Below are 22,450 nucleotides of genomic sequence, written 5' to 3' on the forward strand. Positions count from 1 at the left end.
AGTTGAAGATCTCTTTAGAAACCTCCCAGCTCTAGGGTTCTAGTGCAAGTGGTGCAGACAAGCCAGCCACAGACACTGGAGACCGTCCAGAAGAGACGTCGGGGAAGCAAAGGTCAAAATTGCTTCTTTTCATTGTGCAAAATGCAAATCTACATGGATGACAGGACAGGCTTACACGTTTCAGGCACCAGTCTGCCTCTTACTCATCGCCTAGTTAGAAACAAGTGCAGTGAGCATCTATAAATGCTAAACTCCTCCCCCAACAATCAAGGAAGCTAATCAAGGTAATCAGGTATTCTAATTATGTAAAACCATCAAGGCACACATTTACATAAATGATGAAAAAAGGAGGGGGAAATGAGCGGAACAGTGCTTTTCAGCGCAGGTAGATTTGGGCGCAGCCATAGACTGTAATAGGAATTACAGCTATAGCGGCGCTCAGTAACGGCGCCGTCAGAGGACTGAGCCGAAGTTGCTTTTAAAACACAATCATTTGGCCTCCAGCAATAGCTGGAAGCCGAATTATTTCTTTCCCCACCATCCATGGCGGCCTGGAGGGGAGAATAGTAATTAACACGGCCCAGACTTGTGCAGAAGCAGGATCAGCCATATAACAGCTGTATCCTGCGCCGATTTTCAAATGTATGCGAAATAAGCACTGGGCAAATAAAGTAATGCAGCCTCTAACAGTCATTGCCAGAGTCTATACAAGGGGTGCCCACACTTTTCAGACTTGCGAGCTACTTCAAAAGCTTCCGAGTCTAAGTTATCTAGTTTTCAGTTAACGCTTCACTTGACTTTCCCAACGCAACATTCTAATGTTCATCTTTTTAATTCAAGACATGACATGGCACCAGTCTTTGGGCCGGTGCACACCAAAAACCTATAGCAGGTCTGCAAAACGCTAGAGGTTTTTGAAGCAGATTCTGGGCATGTTTAGAGGTTTTCTAAACCTGCCTAGCGTTTTGGAGCGTTTGTGTAGCAGATTTCATATATTGTTACAGTAAAGCTGTTACTGAACAGCTCGCCTGGAGATCAACGAACGGCAATGGATTTTCCCGTTCATTGATCTAAGCCCCGCAATGATCCGCTGCTCTCCGATGAGCAGCGCGATCATTGTGAAAAAAAAAAAACACCCAGCCTCCTAGTACTTCCTCCAAGAGTCCGGAAGGACTCTTGGAGGTTGCATTAAACAAAAAGTTACTGTGGCCATCTTGTGGCCAAATAGTAAAACTACACCCTAAACATTTTTCACATACAAATAAATTACTTTTACACAAAAAATTAACTCATTACCTCCCACACTCCCAATTTTTTTTGTAATTAACCACTTGCCGACCGCGCACTCATACCGCGCGTCGGCAAAGTGGCAGCTGTAGTTCTGCGTCGCCGGCTGCAGGCTAATTAGGAAGCAGCCGCTCGCGCGAGCGGCTGCTTCCTGTGAATTCACGGCGGGGAGCTCCGTGAATAGCCTGCGGGCCGCCGATCGCGGCTCGCAGGCTAAATGTAAACACAAGCGGAAATAATCCGCTTTGTTTACATTGTACGGCGCTGCTGCGCAGCAGCGCCGTAAGGCAGATCGGCGATCCCCGGCCAATCAGCGGCCGGGGATCGCCGCCATGTGACAGGGGACAGCCTGGCACTGGCTGCACAGGACGGATAGCGTCCTGTGCAGCCCAGATCACCAGGGGGGACGGAGGAGAGGGGGGAATCTCGCCGTGGAGGGGGGCTTTGTGGTGCCCCCGCAACACCCATCAGGCAGGAGCAATCAGACCCCCCAGCACATCATCCCCCTAGTGGGGAAAAAGGGGGGGCGATCTGGTCGCTCTGCCTGCACCCTGATCTGTGCTGGGGGCTGTAGAGCCCACCCAGCACAGATCAGCTAAAACAGCGCTGGTCCTTAAGGGGGGGGGGGTAAAGGGTGGGTCCTCAAGAGGTTAAAAAAAAATTAAAAAATGTACAATAAAAAAAATTACATAGTTACCTTAGGGACTGAACTTTTTAAATATTTGTCAGGAGGGTACAACACTGTTACTTTATAAACTATGGGCTTGTAATTAGGGATGGACGCAAAACTGAAAAAAATGCACCTTTATTTCCAAATAAAATATTGGCGCCAAACATTGATAGGGACATAATTTAAACGGTTTTATAACCGGGACAAAAGGGCAAATACATTTCATGGGTTTTAATTACAGTAGCATGCATTATTTAAAAACTATAATGGCCGAAAACTGAAAAAAAAAATTTCCCCAAATTTTCCCATTAAAACACATTTAGAATAAAATAATTCTTGGCATAATGTCCCACCTAAAGAAAGCCTAATTGGTGGCGGAAAAAACAAGATATAGTTCATGTCATTGCGATAATTAATGATAGTTATAGACGAATGAATGGAAGGAGCGCTGAAAGGTGAAAATTGCTCTGGTGGACAGGGGGTAAAACCCCTCAGTGGTGAAGTGGTTAAATATATGGGCGGGTGGGGGATTTTTTTTTTTTTTTTTTGTGGGGTTGACTAATGTAGGCTTTTATTTTCCTCTTTCAGGAGCGGACTGAACAGAGAAGTCAGGAGACGGTGCCGTTATCCTTGAGGACTTGAGAATAGCTCCTGCTTTGCTTCCCTGGGACTCCTGTGGCACTGATTTCCCTATGCTGTACCCCTCCCATTCTAGTGGCAGAAGGAAATAGTGGGATGTCTTGGCAATACTTAGAAAGCAAATGGACCTTATTGCCTCGAGCCAAATTCTGTCCTGTGGAAGACACTATTTTTTTTCCCTTCCCATTGTATATACCACCACACAGGTTTTCATCAGTCTTTCATTATCGATTCCAGTGACCCCAACCCCCCCCCCCCCCTCCCACCCCCCTTTAGAGGTTTGTTTTTCTTTTTATGTCCCGTTCATTGTATGTGGTACAGACTTATTTATATGATGACAGAATATAACCATTTAGTATTTGCAGACTGATTTAATACAGAACTTTCTAGTCAGAAACCTGTTTGGACTAACTCATTGTAAATAAAGATTTGTTTTCCTCCCTCTGGTCTGGATAAGGCTGGTGATAAAGTGATGCCATGCGTCTGTGTGCTGTGTGGAGGAAGTGTTTGCTAAGGGCATGTATACTGTTCAAGAGCCTAGTGAGCTCTATGGAGAGCATTAAGGCGCGTACACACGCCATACCGCCGGTAATGACTGTTCCGTCAGCGGGAGGGTCTGACGGACCCATCGTTGCCGGCGGTATGGCATGTGTACGCGCCTTTAGACTGAAATCAATAGAGCCAGTTCTATTACGTGTGGCAAGCTAGGAGTAAGGCCTCATTCACACTTCTTGCGCTTCTGTCTGCTTTTTTTTTTCAGCACATAATGTTAACGGATACATGTTGCGGAAAACAGTACACAGAACTGCATTGGTGTGAATGAGCCCTAAGGCTATGTTCCCACTGAGCTGAGAATGGACATTTTTAGTCTCTTTTCTGCTCATTGCAAAACTAGCAGTAAACGGCTCCTTTTTTATACAGCACACTTATCAGCCTGCAGTCTTCGATAATCCTGGAAGAGCAGATGTTTCCCCACATAGCCTGTGAAGGTAACGTATCTGTATCGGGCTCCAGCCAGACTGCAGTGGACCATCAGAGCAGACCCTACACTGGCTGCACGTGATCACAATTGGGAGCTGAGCCTTATGGCCTGTTACCACTAGATGCAAATTAGTGTGGATTTTAATTAGGACGAGCCAAGTAATATTTTTGGATGGGTGCCACTGTACACATGCCAAATATCCGCTGAGGTGGTCTTTGGCGGCCTCAGCCAGCCTTTAGTGTGTGTACGGTGCTTTTAACAATAGACCCTGAACAAGCATGCAGATCAGATGTTTCTGACTGAAGTGTGACTGGATTAGATGCATGCTTGTTTAGGTGTGATCCAGACACTACTGCATCCAAATAGATCAGGGCTGCCAGGCAACTGGTATCGTTTAAAAGGAAATGAATATGGCAGCCTCCATATCCCTCTCACGTCATGTGTCCTTTAACCACTTAAGCCCAACTGGACGAACATTCTCGTCCAGTTGGGCTGTGTGCGCTCCTGCCGCCGGCCGTTAGCCCAGCGATCAATGAATGCGATTATAGATCCCATTCATTGATCTCTTCCCCCCCCCCCCCCCCCGAAAAACAGACATGGTCTAATCAGAGGCTGCATTTTTTTTTAAGTGAAAAAAAGTTTCCAATCTTCATCCTTGTTCCTGGGAGCAAGATAGATCGCTCCCACAACTTTTTGACTGTGGCCATCTTGTGGCCAAATTGTAAAGCTACACCCACATCCACTTTTTATTAAATACATTTTTAACATTTAAAATTGGCTGTTTACCTCCCACATCAAAAATGCACAAATTTTTTTTACAAAAAAAAAAAGTTACAAAGGGGTCTTAACTTTTTAAATCTGCATGTCAAAGGAGTCTATTAATATAATTTTTTTAAATTATGGGCTTGTAAATAGTGATGGACGTAAATTGAAAAAAATGCACCTTTATTTCCAAATAAAATCTCGCCAAAGGACCGGCACCACTCGATGTATTTAGAAGCTCTTTATAACTTTATTGGCATCAATATGATAGCAACGACAGACGCTGTTTCGGCTCCCATGGGCCTTTATCAAGTTGCACAGGATCATCAAATGACAATATCAAAACCTTTATTTCCAAATAAAATATCGGCGCCATACATTGTGATAGGGACATAATTTAAATGGTGTAATAAGTGGGACCATTAGGCAAATAAAATACATGGGTTTTAATTACAGTAGCATGTATTAATTTCAAACTAATGGCCAAAAGCTGAGAAATGTTTTTTTTTTTTCCATTTCTTTCTTAATCTTAATCTCCCTGGCAGTACGCAATTTAAGTGGTTGCGTCCGCGGCACCGGTCTGCACCATACCCCCCCCCCCCCCACCCCGATCGCCGCCAGCAACACTCACCCGTCCGAGATCCCGCAGCTTCCCAATTAGCATCACTCGTCGCTATGCCGACGATCTGACATGACGTCATGAGCAGTCCCGATCCTCCCCATAGCGAAGCCTGGAGCTGATTGGGAGGCTGTGCCATTGTGAGATCCCTGGGGGGTATGTATACAGCAGGTGATCGCGGGGAATCGGAGGCACTTGGGCACCATATTTAGCTAGCGAAGTGCTAGCTTAACAATATGTAAAACATTTTACTTTAAAAAAATCCTCCCGGGACGATGCGATCCCCTGCGGCGGCAAGCCTGACACTGTCGGGCTTATTGCCAGGGAGGTTATTCTAAATCCATTTTAACACGAATATTAAATTAATTCTTAGCAAAATGTATCACCCAAAGAAAGCCTAATTGGTGACAGAAAAAAAGCAAGATATAAATCAATTCATTGTGATGAGTAGTGATAGTTATTGGCAAATGAATGGGAGGTGAAAGTTGCTCAGATGCTAAAAATAAAAAACCCTTAGGGCTTAAAGTGAACATTAAGTGTAAAAAAAAAGAGTTTTACTCACCTGGGGCTTCCCTCAGCCCCCTGCAGCTGATCGGTGCTCTCGCCGTGTCTCTCCGATCCTCCTGTCCCCACCGGCGGCTACTTTCGGTTTCGCCATCAGGACCTGACAGGCTGGGAACGTGAGTGGTTCTTCGCGTTCCCAGCCACAATATCGCCCCCTATACTGCTATTGCGGCAAGGAAGGCCGCAATAGCAGCATAGGGGGAAATGCTCTGTACACACATTAGAAGGTACTTGGCTGATGCACTCTTGGGCAGGTATCTAGCATGTTAACATTTGTCCCACAACTGTCTTTTAGGGAACCAGTGCAGTCACATTGTTCTTGTGTTACCCAACTTGCCTGAAGTCACTGTTGTGCACTGCAAGGACCTCGTTCATCCCCTCTCCATAGAACAGTACATGTCACTCTGCTGGTGCAAAATGTCTGTCTAGCATTTGTTCTCTGCAGTGTCATCCTAATATCAAGCCACCAGTTAGCTGATACTGTGCTTATATGCACCAGAACACTGGCTTAGCCATGCAGGCTGGTTTTACCAGAATGGCTGATAGAACAAAAACTGAACCCATTTATTACTCTTCAGGGGAGAGTAACAATGTGTGGAACAGTATTAAATTGCATCAAGCAACAGCTGACCTGACTAGTGTGTGTCAAGTATTGCTGCTGTCTTTGCCTGTCTCTCATGTTACTGTGAGGTGTGAACAATACCAAGTCCTGACCGGAGTCTCCAGGAAGGGCTCTAGGGAATGCTGCTCTCCCTGCATGATTCATTACTGTTACAATGCTGCACCTGCTTCCTAAGATCTTCCAGTGTATTGGCTGTATTTGTAAATTTGTGTTTTTTGTCTTCAAGCACAGCTGTTTGTCCTGTACAGTCAGTGATGTATAACTGCTCAATTGTACTGGCACCCCAAAGGAAGCTTATTGGCTTTGATTGCAGGTTTGCTTCAGTTAGTAAACTGCAATGCCAGGATTTGCCTGCAGGGGCAGTTGTGCATTTTGCAAACTTAGTAAATTCTGAATGCAGATTAAAGCGGAATATAACCCTGCATTTCAACTTTGCTCTAAAACATTATTTACAGTATTATATGCAACAGCATTTTTTTTTACTAGACCAGCATCGGAAGGGTTATACAGAGCTTTAACCACTTTACCCCCGCCCGTACGGATTTCTCCGTCCCTTTTTCCATCCTTTAACCCCCAGGGACGGAGAAATCCGTACTTTGCGCACTCCCGCCGCTGTCCGCGCTCCCGCTCGTAAACACGCCACCGCCCGCTCGCCCAGAGATCAACGAACGGGAAAATCCATTCCCGTTTGTTATTGCTCACAATGATCGTGCTGCTCAGCCGAGCGGCAGCGGATCATTGCGGGGCTTAGATCAACGAAGTCCCAGCCTCTTTCTACTTCGGACGCTTGCAGGTCGCATGAAACAAAAAGTTACTGTTGCCATCTTGTGGCCAAATAGTAAAACTACACCCTAACCATTTTATACACAAACTAGTTTTACACCAAAAAAATTAACTCCTTACCTCCCACACTCCCCAATTTTTTTTTTGTAATTAAAAAATAAATAAATTTACAATTTAAAAAAATATATAAATACCTTAGGGACTGAACTTTTTAAATATTTGTCAAGAGGGTATAGCACTGTTACTTTATAAACTATGGGCTTGTAATTAGGGATGGACGCAAAACTGAAAAAAATGCACCTTTATTTCCAATTAAAATATTGGTAGCAAACAATGTGATAGGGACATAATTTAAACGGTTCTATAACCGGGATAAATAGGCATATACATTTAATGGGTTTTAATTACAGTAGCATGCATTATTTAAAAACTATAAAGGCCGAAAACTGAAATAATAAATTTTTTCCCATTAAAACAGATTTAGAATAAAATTATTCTTGGCATAATGTCCCACCTAAAGAAAGCCTAATTGGTGGCGGAAAAAACAAGATAGTTCATTTCATTGCGATAAGTAATGATAAAATTATACACTAATGAATGGAAGGAGCGCTGAAAGGTGAAAATTGCTCTGGTGGTCAGGGGGTAAAACCCCTCAGTTGGGAAGTGGTTAAAGTTCCTAGAGATTTCTGCAGACGCATCCGAAGCTGAAATAGATAAATTTTGTGTAAACAAAATGTATCTAAGTGTTGAATGTGACTCATCTCTCTGACTGAGAAGGAGCTTGGAGGTCAGCCAAAGAGTGTGTAACATTTATCAATAGATACATGTAACTAAATAGAATGTATCTATCTGAACTTCTGCATATCTCTCCATGGACCTGTAAACCTCTGTGTTTAACCCTTCCAATGCTGGTCTAGTAAAAAAAAAAAAAATGCTTTTTTGCATATACTTAGGTGGCCACACATGGGGTTTCTTTAGCAATTTGTGGTCCCTCAGCTTGACTAACCTCCAATCTGCATTGGAGCTGTGGCTCACCATTCTTCATGCTTGCTCCACCACAGTCGGTCAGAGAGGCCAGTGAAGTTGAGGGGCCACACACTTTGAGCACAATCCTTAACTCTGCACTCAAAACAAGCTCCTGACCAGCTCACATGATGGCAGTCATGTGAGCTGTTCAGGAGCTTTTTTCATTGGCTCTTGACCGTGTCCATCAATGTAGGCTGCTCCCATAGGCTTACATTGATAGACACTGCCAGGAGCCAATGAAATCTTAACCGAGTGAAATAGACCAGCAGAGCAAGTGAGCTGCGGGAAGCGACAAAAATAGCGGATATATGTTGTGGCGGCCATTGAAATCTATGGCTTGCCAGCCAGGTAACCACCGAAATGGCGTAGATTTCAATCACTGTGGTCCATAAGTAGTTAAAATGGATTTTGTGCAAAAACATTCTATACTACAGTAGAACCTTGATATAGTAAACTCAGGCCTCATGTCCCAGCAAATGTGACTGTATAAATATACAATGTATGACCAAGTCTAATCTAGTAAACTTTTCCTGGTCCCTTGGAGTCTAATAAAAACTTATCAAACTGAGAAAACCTAAACACTGGTGAAAAGGTTTACAGCAGAATAAGGGTTCCTACTCTACCCACACTAGTCTGCAAACCTTTCACGCACCTGAGAGTCACACTGACACTTGTCAGCACCATTCTAGGGAATGTATGCACATAAATCATACTAAAAATCTCCAGGGAGTGACAATCTGCACTACACACACCATTACATAGATGGGATCTGCTGGTACAGGAGTTACATCCTGCAGCTACAGTACAATGGTTGCTGAAATACACACAAGCATCCCTTGCCATGCTCTTCCTGTTGGGGGTGCTCAGGATTTGTAGGGGCTGAGAGGAGTGAACAATTTACATACAATCATTAACCCTAGAGGGTTAATTTACATACAATCATTAATTAACCCTGGAGGGTAAAATATTGTTTGTAAATTGATCTCGCCCCTCCTTTCCACTTTTAGAGCATGGCTTCCCTTGCTTGTGTGCAGGTAATGGGGACAAAAGTGTGGCCACCACATTTTGAGTTCAGATACCCTTTCATGTTGAATATATTATACATAATATAATGAAGTAATGCACATTGCACCTGTTCTGTGCTCGTGTGTCCAATTTTTATGTGGTACATATTTAAAGATTTGAGCAAAACTTTTGTACCTAATTATGCTTACAGAATGCATGTTATTGTATAGTGCAGCTTTGTAAATATATTCTTTGTACCATCAATTCTCCACAAACAAGTAATTTATGGTCTGGTTCAAAGCAGTATACGCCTATTGTATATGATGAATTTCTGAAGTAAACCAGATGTAGATTGTGGCTGATGAGAAAATGCAGCAGGCTTTGTTCTGCTGTCATGGAGCGCACTATAGTGCATTACCAAGGCTTGGCTTTTATTCGCAAATGTACAAGTAATACTCACAAGATATAGCAATAAAAGACGCTTCTCAGCGGTACAGCCAACCGCTTCACTCTCTGGCAATATGTCGGCGGCGCGCTGTGGCCAGCAGCGCGATCTCCGGTGGACTGGAAGCCGTATCGCTCTGGGAGTGGGCGTGGCTGGAGGTCAGCGTGCATAGGACGTCATGACATATTGCCAGAGAGTGAAGCGGTTGGCTGTACCGCTGAGAAGCGTCTTTTATTGCTATATCTTGTGAGTATTACTTGTACATTTGCGAATAAAAGCCAAGCCTTGGTAATGCACTATAGTGCGCTCCATTTCTTTCTTTAGATCTACTTTGCCCTGATTTTCTGGAGCAGCACATTACAGCATACCAAGGAGTTGGGAAGATTGTTGCATGTGATCATACCCTCCACATTGGAGCGCAAGGGAATTCTTCTTTTCGTTTTGTTCTGCTGTCAGCCTGGATAGTTGTGGTTTGCCTCCAGATGCTCTTCCCCAGCAAACCGGCTGCAGATCCATGACTATTCTTAAAGCTGAACTGTAGATACAAATGAAACATTGTTTAACTTACCTGGGGCTTTCCCCAAGCCCCCCAGCAGCCGTCCTGTCCCACGCTGCTCCTAGACGAGTCCATTCTCCTGCCACCAGCTCCTTTCTGTTTCGCCGCCAGGCCACATGTATCCTTTCTTCGCATTCCCCGCTATTGTAGAGGGGAATGCGAAGAAAGGAAACGCTTGGCAGGGCTGAGCTGGCCTCGACTTACAAGTCGAGGGACGGAGTGGCAGCATGAAGACTTGGCGCGGGACGGGACAGGACAGCTGCTGGGGGCTTGCAGAAGCCCCAGGTAAGGGAAACAATGAGTTTCATTTGTATCTACAGTTCCGCTTTAAAGCAAGGCTCCAGGCCATTCCTCCCCATCCTTTTGCATTGTGTTCTGGTTTCTTAGCATCTTTAAAGAGACTATGTAACAACAAAAACCTCCCCTGGGGGGTACTCACCTCGGGTGGGGGAAGCCTCCGGATCCTAATGAAACTTCCCACGCCGTCCTCTGTCCCACGGGGGTCTCGCTGCAGCCCTCCGAACAGCCGGCGACAGAGCCGACTGTAGCTTCAATATTTACCTTTGCTGGCTCCAGCGGGGGGCGCTGTGGCGGCTTTCGGCACGGAAATACCCGATCTCCGTCGGGTCCGCTCTACTGCACAGGCGCCGGAAACTTGCGCCTGCGCAGTAGAGCAGACCCGACGGCGATCGGGTATTTCCGCCTACTTCGGAGCCAACAGCCGTCAGAGCGCCTGCGCAGGAGCCAGGAAGGTAAATATTACGTCACCGCTGCACGGAGGGCTACAGCGAGACCCCCGAGGGACGCAGGACGGCGTGGGAAGCCTCATTAGGATCTGGAGGCTTCCCCCACCCGAGGTGAGTACCCTCCAGGGGACGTTTTGTCATTACAGTTCCTCTTTAAAGGATACCTGAGGTGACATGAGATACATGTGTATGTACAGTGCCTAGCACACAAAACTAAACCATGTTTTTTTTCTTTCTTTCTCTGCCTGAAAGAGTTAATTAAGTACGCAAGTGGCAGGTCCTGTCTGGGTCAGACTACATAGTGACACTCCCTGATAAGAAATTACAACTATAAACCCTTTCCTAGCAAAAAAAATGGCTTCTGAGTTCAGGAAAGAGATAAAAAGGATCAACAGTTCATAGATTTTAGCTCTGGAATACTTCAATGAATGTCATTTAGCAAAAATTTTAAGATTTAAATATAAAATAAAACTGGAATATCAATTATTTTAGGAGGATGATAAATAAAATTGTTTATTTCATTAGTTTATTTTCACCTTGGGTGTACTTAAAGTTGGAAGTACTCACACAAATCATCCCCCAATTTCCTGGAAAATAGTAGACACCATTATCCACCATAGTCGATACTACAAAACAAATACGTACTTGGGGTTATGTCCATCCAAGAGAAGAGAGGACACTAAAATCTAAAGCTACTAGTTGGTGTAGCTGAGTATAAAGTAGACAAGCTCTTTATTTACTTGAAGTGGTCTATCTACCTATCAACCTATAGCAGTGCCTAGAGGAAGCTGTGTGAAATACATTTCTAACTGCTGTAAACCTGCAGGATTGATGGGTGGAGTAATTTAATGATACCTTCAAAGCACAACTAGACCCAACAAGGCAAAGTCCAACTGTGATTTGGTTGATAAATTATTAATGGAGGTTTAATAGGAGGAGGTAGAATGTGTCTCACAGGAAGTGGACTGCAAGCAACAGATGACCAATGGGGGAGAAATGAGTTTGCAACCTGAAACTAAAGCCTGGTACACACTTTCAATTATGATTGGCCAATTACTAACCAATTTTACCACCACTATAGTATGAAAACATACCTACGCAATCTTTTCATACTATTCAAAATCTGTTACCCTATATACTATAATTTTGATTGGCCAATTTTACCACCTCTCGGAAGGTTAGTTATATTCATTCAGTCTGCTATAACCTGGCTTGTATGGGTAAGTGCAGTTGCAAGGATGGTAATGTTTTTATAATTTACATAATCAACAATACTTAATGCTGGGAATACACGGCTCATTTTTGCTGCTCTATTCTCCCATTCGATAGTTTTTGCTGCTCGATTCTGCAGTCTATTATCTTCCGCTCATTTTTCTCATTTTTTCCATTCACTGCTATCACAAATCGAGCGGTGAAATGATCAAGCAGAAGATCGGACATGTTAGAAATTATCTATCGAGCCAACTAAATGGCTCAAATTAACAGTGTATTCATAGCATTATGCCGGGCATACACGGATCATCACCGCTCGTCCGCGCGGGCTTCCCTTTTCAGCCGCTCGATTTCCCGCCTGCGGGGATCGAGCTGGGAATTTATCCGGCAGGTCATCGGACCTGTCGGATATCATCAATCGAGCCATCAGCGGCTCGATTGATAAGCCTGCGGTCGAGCCATGTATGCCTAGCATTGGGCTTACCTCCACTAAACAGCAAAGTTAAACAATTCTCAAAGCAATCATGTTGATTGATGAAACCTTAAGATTTTTTTTTACTTAATCCTGTTACAAGTTGGTATGTACAGCTGCAACTACATCAAAAGGACAACTTGTAACCATTTGGACGCACCAGGCACCACCATAGGTTGTAATAATGGCGCTCAGTGAGTAATTTAGGCACCGTCAAAAGATGGAGCTCAAATTACTTTTAAAACACTGTAATTCGGCCGCTAGGTGGAAGCCGAATTACATCATTCCTCAACTATCCACGGTGTCTTGGAGGGGGGGGAATAGTAATTACTGCCGCTGGGACTTTTGGACGCAGGATACAGCCAATATTCGGCTTAGCCTGCACATGCACATCTCCCAGCGCCATGTTCATAGGTATGCCCTGTAACCACCCGGGGAGAAAAAGTTACATACTCACCTAACAAGAGGTAAGACTGGATTTCTTACCGTAGAACCTTTCCCCTCAATAATTCAGCGATATAATTGAGGTCTTACAGTTGCTCCCATCTAAAAGGAAGGTGTGTGTGTGTGTGTGTGTGTGTGTGTGTGTGTGTGTGTGTGTGTGTGTGTGTGTGTGTGTGTGTGTGTGTGTGTGTGTGTGTGTGTGTGTGTGTGTGTGTGTGTGTGTGTGTGTGTGTGTGTGTGTGTGTGTGTGTGTGTGTGTGTGTGTGTGTGTGTGTGTGTGTGTGTGTGTGTGTGTGTGTGTGTGTACACACCTCTGTATAGAAGCGGTCATCAACTTAGAAACGGCATGCAAGTTTCGGCTGTGTTTAGCGTCACTGCATTGGGTACCTTTCCTGGAATTAGTGGTATTATACTACCAAAACTAATTGCCAGTAACTAGTGAGATAAAGAAAATATTTGAAAACATTCCGTGTGTAAAAACTGTTTTCACTGCAGAGAACAGTGCAGGTTTGCTTATCTCTGGCTAATCGGCAACTAATTGCTGGTAAGAGTATCTGCCTGTGTCGTCATTCTACCTCCCCCCCCCCCCCCCCCCCCCCCTGTTGCCAGGGTAATGTGTCTTTTCAATAGAACGAAGGAACAGAATGACGATGGAGGCAGAGAGTGTCTCCTGGCCTGCAATGATTACATCTGCCAGTGAACCAGACATAAGCAAGCTACTGCTCTCTGCAGTGAAAATAAATGTTTTAACACAGAGATTCATAAAAGAACATTTGAAAGCATTCCATAAGAGTAGTTACTGAGATTTTAGTTTTGGGCGTATAATCCCACTTTTAGTTATTAGCATTACTACCACCATGACGATACATAACCTATTCACAATTCCTCAGTCTGTCATGTCCATTCCAGGTACATGTACCCTTTAACATCTGAATACTTTATTAAAAAAATGATAGTCCATCATCTTAAAGATCAAATCCAGCTTCTTAATTCAAGAAATAAAACCATAAGAGTAAAAATGAAACATGGAATTGTCACAATGTAAATAAATTTAACAAAAAAAAATAATTGAGAATGTGGAAGGCAAGCCGTGTGTCCCGTCCAGCTGGTGGTGTTCCCGGAATGTGCTCGGCGTGGACGGGCGCCACCAGGAACACTCGCAGGCATTGGCACATACTCCTTTTCACAGTCTGATAAATGATTACCGAATACGAAGCAATGTGGCGGTCCACAATTCTGAAATGGCTTAACGGAATCCCAGTCCTTACTGATATACAAGGCATTATATTATAGAGAGGTCCTACAGCGTGCAACTGCAGAGTAACAGCTCCCTCTGTGGAAACACGATACTGAGAAAGAAATAAAGTAAGTCACCCTCCGGGAAGTCCTCGTAGGGCAATAGTGTCACTGAATGTGCAAATAGAACGTCTCCATGCAGCTGAAGTCCGGCTGAGGCACTTGATTCTCTTGGGTGAGCAGACAGAATCCACAGTCTGCCCTCAGAAAGCCTTGATGACCTCCCATTGCAACCAGGTGCTGCCAGCCTACATCCTGTTGTCTCCACTCAGACGGGTCTTGCGAGGTATCCTACACACGAGACAAAAGATGGCTGTCAATCTTTCCATCCATTAAGCCTGGTACACACTTTCAATTATGATTGTCCAATCACTGACCAATTGTACCACCTCCATGTAGTGTGAGGGTCTACCTACAACATCTGCTCATAGTATTCAATATCTGTCGACTGTCATACAACATGGAGTTAGTAAAATTGGTCAGTGATTAGCCAATCATAATTGAAAGTGTGTACTAGGCCTTATCTGCAGTGCCGCAATAAGAACACACCACTAAAACTGGCCAAACACTATTTGATCATCATTTGAAAAAAAAAAAAACTGTTAAAAAGGCTAAGTCATGTTGATATACAGTGACTGGCCTGATGCACGTTTTATGGTCTATACAAGAGCCACTTCATCAGAGGCAAACAAAGTTCAAAAGGTCGTGACATGAGGCAGTTGCATAGAGTAGGGATACAATCCTCTCGTGTGCATCGGATATCCATCTAGCCTAGGTCAAGGAGAGGAGCGCTCTCTGGTGCATTAACTTTTTTAATGTTGCATCTCACACAAAGAAAAATTAAAACTTACAATGTTAAAAGTAAGACAAAGCTAAATCACAATGTTGCAAATCACCGTGTCCTGGATGTAAATTCACCGGTCTGGCTTCCTCCACACTATGGCCAGTAGATGTGGTAATCCTAAGGATCCAGTTACGCCAGCGGGATGGGGTGCACGGGAGTTTAGCGGCAGCTGCCCTGTGCCTAGGACGTCATGACGCGTTTCGGCGTTCCACGCCTTCGTCAGATGACGTCATGGCGCAGAAGGGCGAAATTTAAAGACTTAGCGTTGCGTGGCAACGTTCGGGACATACCAACGGTGGTCGGATAGGACCAACATTGATACGCCCGTATAGTGCAGACCAAAGGGTGCATGATCCACACTAGGTTGCATGGCAACCAAAAAAGTATCAAGGGGGGCGGTATGCTCCTAAAAGTAAATAGAGCGCGGCGTTGGTGGGCGGGGATACACACCAATAGTGCTACGCGCGTATGGTGCAAAAAAGGGAGGACTTTACTAACGTCAAGTGGCTTAGCAACTTATAAAACATCTTACACTCCTAAAGGCATATGGAACTGAATGCGTGCAAATGCGCAACCGGGTGGGGGATAACTCAACACTGATCTTAATATTAAGTTCACTTATTGTAAATTAGCCTTAGGGGGAAAAAATGTATGTTTCGGGCAGATATACTAAGTGGAGTTACCAGACCAATGCACAAAGATTACACTAAATTTACACATAAAATACATTAAGAAACATCAAGGTGAATAGTCCATCCCTATATGATAAATAAGCTGTGAAAAATACATATATAAGAAATAATATATTATATCTGTAAATGTATAAATAGATAAAAAGCCATATAGATGACCATGTTTATATACATATGCACAAAATAGATATCCTATTGGGCAAATAAAAGCTCACTAAAAACCAACTCAGGACTCACTAGTTGCAAGGCATGTGAATACCATAAAAAATATATGTATGTATGTGTGTATATAACAAACCACGTGAGCACATAAAATCATATTCAGCTATGTTGGCTCATAAAAATTACATGAAACATGTCTATACCACAAACTGTCGATTATAATACAGTTACCACTCATTGTTAGGAGAATTAATTGAGCAGAATGAATTCATGATTTTACATTCGATTGAAATAAATTCTACATGAATGGATGGACCTCATGAATGGCCGGCCGACCTTGTATTATGCCAACCTTTTAACGCTTGAAATATAGGGCAAGTCACTCAAACTGTATGCGTCTTGATTACAAAAGAGTTGAATTTGGGGACCACACAAATTGTTGGTCCAAGGCAGAAGAAACTCAACTCCAAGTATAGAAAAGGGAAAGAGGAACAAGGGTTGAGTTTGTTCTGCCTTGGACCAATCGATGTTGGTCCTATCCGACCACCGTTGGTATGTCCCGAACGTTGCTACGCAACGCTAAGTCTTTAAATTTCGCCCTTCTGCGCCATGACGTCATCTGACGAAGGCGTGGAACGCCGAAACGCGTCATGACGTCCTAGGCACAGGGCAGCTGCCGCTAAACTCCCGTGCACCCTATACCGCTGGCGTAACTGGATCCTTAGGATTACCACATCTACTGGCCATAGTGTGGAGGAAGCCAGACCGGTGAATTTACATCCAGGACACGGTGATTTGCAACATTGTGATAAGCTTTGTCTTACTTTTAACATTGTAAGTTTTAATTTTTCTTTGTGTGAGATGCAACATTAAAAAAGTTAATGCACCAGAGAGCGCTCCTCTCCTTTTTCTTTTTTTTCTGTTTTCACCAGTAAATTTACCCTAATCCCAGAGTAAATCAGGAGCAGCACTCATTGGTGGTTTAACGATTATCTGTGGAGACACTAACTGGCTGAGCGCAGTGGAATACGTTTGAATTGTTTTCCCAATGGACAAGTAAACTGTTGCCCAGCATCGGTGAATGTATGTAATGTAACTAGGCTGCAAACAGCAATGACAGGCAAGGTGGCCAGTAGGTGTAAATGAATGTCCAGAGTCAGAGAGATGTAAAATGGATGGAGACCATCTGATATGCACATCATGGCTGTAATGACCAATTACTGTCTTATATAGACCGCAAAACATTCGTCAGGCCAATCACTGCATATCCACGTGACATATGGACTATTAAAAAGAGGACCTAAACTTTTCCTCAGAAGAGAAGTAAAAAAACACAGAAAACCCCACCCTGTTTGTATATAGAGATAACATGCTGTCTTATTCGCCTTTATGTAGAGGTTAACCTTGTATGTGCTTCCATAAAACCAAGAAGTAACTAACTGCGAAAGCTCTCAGGAGCTCTGAAAGCAGTAACAAAAATGTTTTTCTATAAAGGATAGGATGCTATTGCTTATCTTTTAGAGCAGAGAGGAAGTCCTGGGTTTAGGTCCCCTTTAACAATTTTGTCATATTTGTTTATTACTCAATGACTGATTAAAAGTTACATTTTATAATCTTTGAATTTGTCCGTTCCACAATCAATAATACAATCTTCATTTTCTTGCCATCTCTATTGCCAGATTTCCGTATTACTCCATTAAACATATGGTGCGTTTTGGTCCATGGATAATGGACCAAAACGCACCAGATCTAAAAAGAGAAAAAAAAAAAAAAAAAGATGGACCTCCAAAGAAGGAAAAAACCCGGCCCTGGATAAATACATAAACAAATTCAGACGCAGAATCTCTGACAGGATCCTGAGTAAAAGAAAGACACTGGCCCAGAACGTAACACCACAGGAGCGACAGGCCATCAGATCCCTTAAGGAGAATAAGGACATTATTATTAAACCAGCGGATAAAGGTGGTGCCATAGTCATAATGAACACCAGTGACTACATCCAGGAGGCACAAAGACAATTATCCAACACCGCTCACTATGCCAAATTACAGGGGGACCCCACAAAAGGCTACAGGATGGCACTTAATAGGATGGTTAACAGATTGCCTGCAAACATCAGACTACATGTAAGGACCCTTATCCCTGAAGAGCCTAGAACAGCCTGCTTTTACATGCTTCCCAAGATCCACAAAGAGGGAAACCCTGGCAGGCCCATAATCTCAGGGAGCGGAACTCTTACAGAGAACATCTCAGGGTGGCTGGAAAACATTTTGAAACCTCTTGTCTGTAAAAGACCCAGCTACTTACAGGATACCACCCACCTCCTGAACAAACTGTCAGCCATCGGCCCAGTACCTGAGGGAACCATACTGGCCACGATGGACGTGGAGTCCCTGTACACGAACATTCCCCATGATGATGGTATTGCGGCCTGCCGTAAATATCTTCAGGGTCAGGGCATACCTGTAAAGCCTATTACTGGACTGATCAAATTCATTCTCACTCATAATTATTTCACTTTTGGACAGGACCTCTATTTACAGCAGATGGGCGTGGCAATGGGTTCGCGATTCGCTCCACAGTATGCAACTCTATTCATGGCCAAAATCGAAGAGGAATACCTCAATGCATGTGGCATAAAACCCTTGGCCTACTTCTGCTTCATTGATGATATTTTAATCATCTGGTCCGCAAGTGAGGATGATCTTCTCCAGTTCCACAGGAACTTCAATGCCTTCCATCCTACAATCAAATTGAAACTTACCTACTCTCACACAGAGATTAACTTTCTGGACACCACCATATACATCAGGGGTAACAACATACAAACCTCTGTGTATCGCAAACCTACAGACCGTCCCACATACCTAAGATATGACAGTTTTCATCCCAAGCACATTAAGAACTCTATAATTTACAGCCAAGCTATAAGGTACAACCGGATTTGTTCTGACAGGATGGACAGAGACAAGCACCTGGATCACCTTAAGAACACTTTCATTAAACAAGGTTACAGTCCTCCCATGGCTGAGGCCCAAATCAGAAAAGCCAGCAACATCCCCAGGACTGAACTCCTGAAATATAAGCAAAACCAGAAAGAGGAACGTGTCCCTTTGGTTGTCACCTACAACCCACACCTGGAAATCTTAAGGAGGATTGCTAAGGAACTTCATCCCATTTTACACAAGGATCACAGACTGAGAACGATATTCCCTAAACCTCCACTCTTGTCATATCGGCAACCACACAATCTAAAACAGATGATTGTCAGGAGCTCTTTGAATAGGCCTCAACAAAACGGAACATCACCCTGCCGACAAAAAATATGTGGGACCTGCAGACACATTTACTCCACTGACAGGGTAACGATACCAGGTTCACAACAGGAGTACAGAATACAAGGTAAATTTTCTTGTGGGTCCACCAATCTGGTATATCTGATCATGTGTGCTAAATGCCCCAATGTTATGTACGTGGGAGAAACTGGACAAACTCTGCGCAAACGTATGAATGGACACAGGCACACTATTAATGATACCAAATCTGGACTCCCAGTTGCTACACACTTTCGGTCCAACGGACACAGCATGGATGATCTTCGTGTCACTGCCCTGAAGGGCGGCTTCAAAACGTCAAATGACCGATTAATAGCAGAAACAAAATTTATAAATTGTTTCAAAGCTGTGCAGAAGGGTCTGAATAAGGACAACAACTTTCTATATTGGTATGAGATTGATGATATATGAACTGTCTCAGCCACCCTAGCTGAACTTGTGAACTAAGAATTTACGATACCTCTGGGTCAATCCTAATACCAGGTCTGTGAGCAATAAAGTAAACAAGGATCCTTATCTTACCCCATTTAGATGGTCTGTTTGTATTAAGGCATCTTAATGATGTATTTATGCTTGAAAAAAATATCTGTTTTTCCTTTTGATGTTGCATGTATATAAGCTGTCTGTACCACCAGCTTGCAAACTAACAGGATATAAACCTGACGAAGGCTGCAAGGCCGAAAGCTTGTTTATTCTTATTCATTTGTAGTTAGCCAATAAATGGTATCATCCTGATTTAAAACTTCTTTCCATTAAACAACAAACACTCTAGCACAGTAAATGTATATACAGCATTCATAATAGCAGCTATGCCTATACGTGTGTGTGCTGGAACCTCACCTTCTCTCCCTCTCAAAAGGGTCGGCCAGCTCCTGTGAGAGGCGGAACTCGTCCAGCTGATGTGCGGGGAATCGGGACTCTCCATCACGCAGTCTTCCAGAGGGGTCACTGATCCGCTCCCGGGGGGCTGCAGCTCCATTTATCTCCCCATTCTCCTGCTGTAAGATATGGAGTAAGAATTATCTTAATCTCTTGACTGGAGTACATGAATCATGGTAACTGACCGGAGTACATGAATCACTGTGCACACGTGACATAACTGACCGGAGTACAAGAATCATGGTGCACACGTGACATAACTGACCAAAGTACATGAATTACGATACACACGTGACATAACAGACCGGAGTACATGAATTACGGTGCACACATGCCGTAACTGACCAACATACATGAATCTAGCTACACACGTTACTGGAGTACATGACTCATGGAGCACTTGTGCCATAACTGACTGGAGTACATGAATCATGGTGCACACGTGCCATAACTGACTGGAGTATATGAATCATGGAGCACACGTTCCATAACTGACCGGAGTACATGAATCATGGTGCACATGTGACGTAACTGACTGGAGTACATGAATCATGTTGCACACGTGACCAGAGTCAATAAATCATGGTGCACACATGCCATAACTGACTGCAGTACTTGACTCATTGTGCACATGGCTGTAACTGACCGTAGTACATGAATCATGGAGCACACGTGCCATAACTGACCGGAGTACATGAATCATGGTGCACACGTGCCATAACTGACTGCAGTACATGAATCATTGTGCACACGGCCGTAACTGACCGTAGTACATGAATTATGGTGCACACATGCCATAACTGACTGCAGTACATGAATCATGGTGCACACGTGACCAGAGTACATGAATCATGGTGCACATGTGCTATAACTGACCGCAGTACATATATCATGGTGCACACGTGCTATAACTGACCGGAGGACATGAATCATGGTGCACACGTGCCGTAACTGACCGGAGGACATGAATCATGCACACGACGTAACTGACCGGAGGACATGAATCATGGTGCACACGTGACATAACTGGTCACATGTGCACTATGATTCATGTACTGCAGTCAGAGTACATGAATTATGGTACACACGTGACGTAACTGGCCGGAGTACATGAATTACGGTGCACACATGCCGTAACTGACCAAAATACATGAATCACGCTACACACGTTACCGGAGTACATGACTCATGGAGCACTTGTGCCATAACTGACTGGAGTATATGAATCCTGGAGCACACATTCCATAACTGACCGGAGTACGTGAATCATGGTGCACATGTGACGTAACTGACTGGAGTACATGAATTTATGGTGCACACGTGCCAGAACGGTCAGGAGTACATGAATCATGGTGCACACGTGACATAACTGACTGCAGTACATGAATCATGGTGCACACGTGACCAGAGTCAATGAATCATGGTGCACACGTGCCATAACTGACTGCAGTACTTGAATCATTGTGCACATGGCTGTAACTGACCGTAGTACATGAATCATGGTGCACACATGCCATAACTGAGTGGAGTACATGAATCATGGAGCACACGTGCCTAACTGACCGGAGTACATGAATCATGGTGCACACGTGCCATACTGACCGGAGTACATGAATCATGGAGCACACGTGCCATAACTGACTGCTGTACTTGAATCATTGTGCACATGGCTGTAACTGACCGTAGTACATGAATCATGGTGCACACATGCCATAACTGAGTGGAGTACATGAATCATGGTGCACACGTGCCATAACTGACTGCAGTACATGAATCATGGTGCACACGTGACCAGAGTAAATGAATCATGGTGCACACATGCCATAACTGACTGCAGTACATGAATCATGGTGCACACAGCCGTAACTGACCGTAGTACATGAATCATGGCGCACACGTGCCATAACTGACTGGACTACATGAATCATGGTGCACACGTGCCATAACTGACTGGACTACATGAATCATGGTGCACACGTGCCATAACTGACTGCAGTACATGAATCATGGTGCACACGTGACTAGAGTAAATGAATCATGGTGCACACGTGCCATAACTGACTGCAGTACATGAATCATGGTGCACACAGCCGTAACTGACCGTAGTACATGAATCATGGTGCACACGTGCTATAACTGACCGGAGGACATGAATCATGGTGCACACATGCCATAACTGACTGCACATGTGACGTAACTGACTGGAGTACATGAATCATGGTGCACACGTGACATAACTGCCTGCAGTACTTGAATCATTGTGCACATGGCTTTAACTGACCGTAGTACATGAATCATGGAGCACACGTGCCATACTGACCGGAGTACATGAATCATGGAGCACACGTGCCATAACTGACCGGAGTACATGAATCATGGAGCACACGTGCCATAACTGACCGGAGTAC

At 44.0% G+C, this 22,450-nt stretch overlaps 2 protein-coding genes across 3 annotated transcripts in view; one reads left to right on the forward strand and one right to left on the reverse strand.

Annotated features, from left to right (window-relative positions):
* ZHX3 (zinc fingers and homeoboxes 3) overlaps nt 1-3,038 on the forward strand; it is a 47,553-nt gene extending 44,515 nt beyond the window's left edge. The window contains exon 3 of the mRNA XM_068262071.1: nt 2,546-3,038. Coding sequence (XP_068118172.1) covers nt 2,546-2,556 — 11 coding nt within the window. The 3' untranslated portion in view covers nt 2,557-3,038. The remainder of the gene's footprint in view (nt 1-2,545) is intronic.
* Nucleotides 3,039-13,755: 10,717 nt separating this feature from the next.
* PLCG1 (phospholipase C gamma 1) overlaps nt 13,756-22,450 on the reverse strand; it is a 158,121-nt gene continuing 149,426 nt past the window's right edge. For both annotated transcript variants that reach the window (XM_068263881.1, XM_068263882.1), the window contains exons 31-32: nt 20,004-20,161; nt 13,756-14,421 (exon numbers count right to left, since the gene is read on the reverse strand). In XM_068263881.1, coding sequence (XP_068119982.1) covers nt 14,379-14,421; nt 20,004-20,161 — 201 coding nt within the window. In that variant the 3' untranslated portion in view covers nt 13,756-14,378. The remainder of the gene's footprint in view (nt 14,422-20,003; nt 20,162-22,450) is intronic.

This window comes from Hyperolius riggenbachi, chromosome 12 (assembly GCF_040937935.1).
Source record: "Hyperolius riggenbachi isolate aHypRig1 chromosome 12, aHypRig1.pri, whole genome shotgun sequence".
Lineage (NCBI taxonomy): Eukaryota > Metazoa > Chordata > Amphibia > Anura > Hyperoliidae > Hyperolius > Hyperolius riggenbachi.